At 40.0% G+C, this 6,613-nt stretch overlaps 1 protein-coding gene across 1 annotated transcript in view; it reads left to right on the top strand.

Moving 5' to 3' along the window:
- PAFAH1B1 (platelet activating factor acetylhydrolase 1b regulatory subunit 1) overlaps positions 1-1,536 on the top strand; it is an 83,814-nt gene extending 82,278 nt beyond the window's left edge. The window contains exons 10-11 of the mRNA XM_077749924.1: positions 326-482; positions 1,352-1,536. Of these exons, the coding sequence (XP_077606050.1) occupies positions 326-482; positions 1,352-1,425 (231 nt within the window). The 3' untranslated portion in view covers positions 1,426-1,536. The remainder of the gene's footprint in view (positions 1-325; positions 483-1,351) is intronic.
- Positions 1,537-6,613: the final 5,077 nt, after the last annotated feature.

Below are 6,613 nucleotides of genomic sequence, written 5' to 3'. Positions count from 1 at the left end.
TAGGCTTACCATTAATACTACATATTCACATTTTCTCTAGTTATCCAGTAGTGTTCTTTGTAACTGTACTGTAGCCACCACCGAAGAGCCAGTAAATACCATGACTCCATGGTATTTACTGGTCATGCCTTACTAGTTTCCAGTTTCCTTTAATCAGGAAAAATTCCCTACACTTTTTTATTGGGGGGGTGGGGGGTTCTTTTTGGCGTTGATGTTTTTGGTGCATGTAGTTTCACTGCACATTGAGTAATGACTTACCTGTCTTCTCAGATGCCATTTTAATACTTTATCCCTTTATTAAGTCAAATACCTTTTTGTTTTTAAGGTGGGTCATGATAACTGGGTACGTGGAGTTCTGTTCCATTCTGGGGGGAAGTTTATTTTGAGTTGTGCTGATGACAAGACCCTTCGTGTGTGGGATTACAAGAACAAGCGATGCATGAAGACCCTCAATGCGCATGAACACTTTGTTACCTCCTTGGGTATGTACAAGTAATGAGATTTCTAAGCAAGTAGATTTTGGAGTGCCAGACAGACATAAACAGTTTTGTGTAATCGTGAGGAATTTTCCAGGTAAGAAATGACCCTGTGCTTTCAGGACAGACTAGAGAAGACAGTTTAAAAACTTTGTGGATTCCTACCATTTGTTTTAAATTTTCCTTTCCTTAACTCTCTCTTTCCATCATCAGCCTTATAAATAAAAAAAATTACTTTCTCCATTGCACAACATTGGTTTTGGAAACTAGGATTGTGAAGAGGATGCTTACTAACCACTCTGATGGGTAATTTTCTTCCCCTACTAGTTTGTAAGTCTCTCAAAGGAACTCTTACTCAGCCTTTTTCCCTCTTGCAGGTATATATATATACTCTCATGTACTGGGGACTCACTGAAAAAGTCTAATAAACAGCCTCAGTGTCATCTAGAATTTAAGACAGCGAATACAGTAAAAATATAATACACCCAGGGTACGATGGATCTAACGATAAAAATAAAGCCTCAGTAGAATAGGGCTATAGTCCACCCCATAGGATTGTTGTAAGAATTAAACATGAATATAATGCATTAGTACTAAGTCTGCAACATAGGAAGTTAAGTAGGTACATTGAGGCTACCCTTGTTAGATTTGACTTTTTATTCAGCTTTAGTTGGGAAGCGGGGTATTGAAGCAGGTATTTTTATTCAAGTGTTAATATAGGATTTAATCATTAAGTCTCAGCTTTGCTAACCCAGGGTTGGATGTGTGGGTGTGCATAGAAAAAAATGAGCATCCCTGGCACTTGGACTTGCTTATTTTATGGCTTGTTAAAAATTTTATCTGGGTTTAAAATAAGGCTTTTCTTTTTCTTTCAGATTTCCATAAGACGGCACCATATGTGGTTACTGGCAGTGTAGATCAAACAGTAAAGGTGTGGGAGTGCCGTTGATTGAGTCTCATTTGGCCCCTCCTCCCGTTTTTCCTCTGGATGCACTCTGATGATACCATGGTTACCCCATTGAGCTCTGTTTAAATAAATATTGTCCTTTCATGTAAATTATTCTGGATGTAGATTGAGCTTATTAAATGTTACACACAAAGTATTCATGCATGGTGAATCCAAATTGTATACTGTAAATTTACATACGTTGTCTAGAAGTACCATAGGGTTTAAAAACCTGGGCTGGCATTGGTCACACCAGGCCTACGAAGGCAGAAGTTGAATAAATTGAAGTAGGGCACTAAACTGAATAGGTGACAGTGTCATTTTATGTTGGCTTATTAATTCCTGTTTTTCTTTCTGCTATCTGTTGGTGCCTGACTTGATGGCCTCATTTGGGGAAAAGTGGTGATTATTAGGGCTTTTTCTGAAATGTGTATCTATGTAACATCACTTAAGTGTGCTTAATAAATCTTCTTTAAGGATGTTAGGTGATAAGGCTACAATTCAAAATCTTCTAAACCATCTATGTAATTAATGGGGATTACACATTGGAATTTTTGTCATGACACATTTGCCAAATCAATAGGACACATTTGTTTTGGCAGCCTATCAGGCAGAGGCTAGTGGTATATTTATGTATGGAAATGACTGTAAATCTCAAATAAGAAAAATCTCAGCAGCTAATAGCAAATCATTTCTTTCATTTGGGTCTTAATGCTTTGTAAACAGGTTGAAAAAACACTGTAATACTCTAAGCTTCTATTTTTCACACTAGACACACTTGTAGTTGTCTTCTCCATACTGTTAGACTGTGCAGTGACGTGACTCCCAAGTAGACTTTAATCTTCCCGTTGAGTGTGTCATGGTACAAATCACTATTTGTTTTTGATGTTCTTTAGGGATGTGCAATGTGCATTACATAATGACAAATATGGAAAAGGTTATGTTTGCCCATCTGAAGGGAGTGGGAGAAATACAGCAGTTTGTTCTTCAACACAGATCTGATACAGATTTGAACTGTATTTAACTTACAAGTTGAAAAAGACAGGGTTTAATGGAGCATGCATAAAAATGTACTGTGTTATCACCTTTTGTTTATATATAAATGTTTATATGGGCCTATCTGTAAGTGGATAAGTCTGTATATGTATATCACACACATACAACCTCCACATCCTTGGGTCCCGGGCTTTCGAAGAAGTGCTAAAATGCACAAGTAGAATAAATTTTGCTGTGGAATACCATGCTTTAGAACAAACCCTTTTTGATCCTAATGCTTCTGAAAACTAGGTCTGACTCTGAGGGAATTTTTCCCAGCTAAAAGGAGAAACACACACCCCACCCCCACCTCTGCCCCCGCCCCCATTTGGCTGTTAGCATTTTACACATCCTTGATATATTGTATATTGTGATCCAAAGTTACTACAACTAGGCTTAAGAGAATTTTTATCTATGACTTTGGAAACAATATTTCATTGCAGATTATTAGATAAATAATTCTATTGCTTAGCTAACCGACAGCTTTTTTTTAAGGTCATTTGAAAAGTTAACAGAACAGTGAAATAACAAAGACCGTTTAACAAAGAAACTTACTCTGAATTGCATTTTATTCATTTGCCTAATATGTGATTTTTAAAATGTCCCTTTTAGTATTAATGGAAATTTGGTTCTTGAAAAAGACAAAGGGTTAGAGTTAATGTCCTGCAGATACACACACAGAGACTGGGCCTTACGTTTACTAGAAGCAGCTTTATGTCTAACTTGTGTCTTTTTGTTTGTTTGCTTTGTTTTTAAGAATTCCTGAGAAACGTCTCTGGAAAGAAAAGTGTTTTGAGAACTAATGGCTATTTTTGAAGACAAAAATTACAACTTAAAGCTAATTCCTTAAGTACAGTAGAATAACTTTCAGGACAATATTGCCTCACAACCCTGCTCACGTTGAGAAGTCTGTTTTTGTTTGTTTCTGTTTAGCTGTTCTGACTGGATTTTTCTACAAAAGCTATGGAAGATATCTTTGTTCTCGTTTGCTGCTATTTCCTGTCCTATTTTAAGAAATATAAATACATAGAAATGGTGCATCTTAACATTTGTTTGTACATGTATAAATGTCTTGTATTTTAATTCATTTTTAGCATGTAGCAACACGAATTGTTTAAGGGTAAGCCACAACATCTAGAAATCACTCATAGATACGAACAATAACGGAAAAAATGGTACCGATTTAGGAGGAAACAGAGCTGCTGTCCACTGGGTTTTCCCCCCTGCAGCACACAGTGACTTTCATTGACAAAGGAGGAGAAACAATATTACTCTGTAAACAAAGTCATCCTTACTTGGGAGATTGCCACAGCCTGCTGCTTAGTTGAGTTACCAGACATCCTCCGTTTAAGAAGCAGCAAACACTGAATCTCAGGGATGGTCCTCAACTGGATCCAAATGTAACGAGCCCTGTTTGAATAATGAAGGGGGGTGGGGGAGAGTGGGTCCATCCATAATCCGGATTCGGATGCGCAGCGGTTTCCCGCGCTGTTGTTTGACACTGCCCTGTTGATGCCCTTTCTTCCTGTTTCCTCCGTTCTCTCTGTCTGCTGTCTAACCCTGTGCCTTGCCTGGGATAAGTACAATGATGAGGTTACTGGTTTGGATTGTAAGTAGAGGAATTTATTAACTGGTTTAGAGGTTCACTGCTGCTTTGTCACTTTCTCAATCCAATTTGGCCACTTATTTAAGAAATAAAAAGCTGGTAGAATTGCATCCTCAGATGATTATTTGACTCTTGTGTGTGTGGAAACGGACATTCCAGTGCCACCCTAATCTCATGTGCCCAAGAAGTCCTAGCCGCACTCTTGGAAGTGCGAGCCATAGAAACTGTGGTTTAGACGTTGCTCGGAGCATAGTTGCTTTTTGACATGGCATCTTGCACTTTAGGAGACTAAGACCGTCCTGTTGTGTCTGTGTGTGGTGTGACCAATGGTGTGCCCAGAGCACTGCTCTAAAAGTCACTAGTGTTAGCGAGTCGTCCAGGCTGTGGAGCGCGTGCTGTAGTCCTCGGAAGCTTCGGCTCTAGATCACCAAGCCCAGTCTCCTTACTGTCAGTGCCCTGCTCTCCTGTTTGCCTCTTTCTGTTTCTGTGTGAACTTCCAGGTAAAATCTCGCATTAAATAGTTTTCTTTTAAATTTACTTAAAGAAAAACTATTTAAAAGTAAAGGATATTTTGTTTTGTTGACAGTGGTGGCTTGATAATCCTTAAGCAACTGAAGTTAAAACTGTTGAAGGAAAAGGCACTTAAAATGGTTACTCTTTCTGTCCAGCTGTATATAAGTCCAATGTGTTAATTAATCTAGATGATGCAAAGAAGAATCTCCTGGTAGAGACACGACATGTACAAAATTGGTGGAAAAGGTTTTGGGNGGAGAGCAAGCTGGATTTACAAGTCACAACTGGACTGGACTGGCCTTTTTATCTTTCCACTATATCATGTAAGTAGCTGCTTTCTTGTCCTGCCTATCCTTTAGGCATCCCAAAGGCTCACTCTGAAGATGATAGAAACAAACACAAAATCTTCGAGTTAGAGGTTGATCTGACACTGACATGAAGGCAAGCATTGATTTCATATGAATGTTGCAGAGGTGGTGGTGATTGGAGAACAGTTCCCAGATTGTAAGAGTTAACTGAAGATATTGACACAATTAAAAAAAATCAGTAAAGGAATGTATATAATATTGCTCTTGTGTTTTACAGTAAGATTTGTTGCTCTCAGACTGTGTAAAACAAAATTTATTCATGTTTTCTGCATATTAAAAAATCCTATTGTACCAATTGGTAAACTATTAAATGCCTATAAAACTAGATGTGATTTTTTTTTTCTTTTTTTTTTGGATGTCCCTGTGCAGAGATTTAAAGCCTTTTACTGGACTCCTAATTGGAGATGGGGCTGTGTTCCACACCAGTCAGAGTAAGATGCAAATTGGTATCTGGGCCATGACAGAAGGCTTTCTCTTCGGGGACCGAGGTGACACTGCCTTTACTGTCTGCTTCCTTCACCTTATTAGGAGATCGGGAGTGAGGAGCGGTGGCTGCAGGGGCTCTTGCGTGGTGGTGGGCTTGCAGAGCCCCGACTGTTATCTAAGGCACCACCTTCCCCTCCAGCAGCCCTTTCCGACAGTGACTCCTGCCCAGGCCAGGAATGACTTACTGTGAGCCACACCCACAACCCCCACGAAGACTTGCCCCTTTTGTGGTCTGGGCCCAGAGATCAGGGTCCCGCCCCCTTTGTTCTAATGAATGTGCCCCTTCTTCTGGCCAGTGGTCTTGGATTCTTGAAGATCCATCCTTAATATTTTAAATTTGGGTTGAAATGTCAAAATCCTCTTCACTCTTTCCCCAGACGCCCCCTGGTTTTCCCTCTGCTTTACATGTTGGCTATGACCTACCTTCCATCCCCTACTACTACTCACCACCTGCAGTGACCATGAAGTCTCCAGCCTTTTTCATGTATAAAGGACAAGTTGAATGATGTGGCTCTTCCAGCCCAGTTGTTTTCTTGCCTTCTGTTGGGAGTAGCCTCTCCCCCGTCTCCCCATCCCCAAATGTGGAGCTAGGCCAAGAGCAACAAAAGAAATTTGCTTGAAATCCAAATTTTTGGAGTTTTGCAGCTTTTCCCTTTCCTCACAGGGTTCTTTTCACCTAGCTTGAGCTGCAGATGAGCCTGACCACTTTCCCTAGGGATAGGGAGTCCTAGCTCCCTATCAGGATCCCTATCAGGATTCTGAAGTGCACTTAGCTGTTCAAAATTAACTCCCTGGTCTCTCACATCACGCTTCCTTCCAACATTCATGGTGGTGTGTGTCCCTGATGTAGTGATGAGGGATAGGAAATGGAAGACTTGGTGGGGAAATAGCACTGCATCCTAGATGTGGCAGCTCTGTTGCTGTTTAGGCTTTGGTGAAACTTGGTTTGCATGCAATTCTTGACTGCTGAGACCTACCAGAATTCTCTATGAAAATGATTGTTTCCCAGCAGGCCAGCAGCAGCAGCAGCACTTGGGAACTCATTAGAAATGCAAGCTCTTGAGCTCCAGCTCAGACGTACTCTTATCTGAAACATCTATATGAAAAATGTATTTTAATAAGCCACCCAAATGATTTTGATGTAGGTTCAAGCTTGAAAACCACTAATTAACTCAAGTAACTT

The sequence above is a fragment of the Crocuta crocuta genome, unplaced genomic scaffold, assembly GCF_008692635.1.
Source record: "Crocuta crocuta isolate KB4526 unplaced genomic scaffold, BGI_CrCroc_1.0 scaffold149, whole genome shotgun sequence".
In the NCBI taxonomy this organism is placed as follows: domain Eukaryota; kingdom Metazoa; phylum Chordata; class Mammalia; order Carnivora; family Hyaenidae; genus Crocuta; species Crocuta crocuta.
The sequence above is the reverse complement of the archived record's forward strand: the minus strand, read 5'-3'. Positions and strand labels throughout refer to the sequence as shown.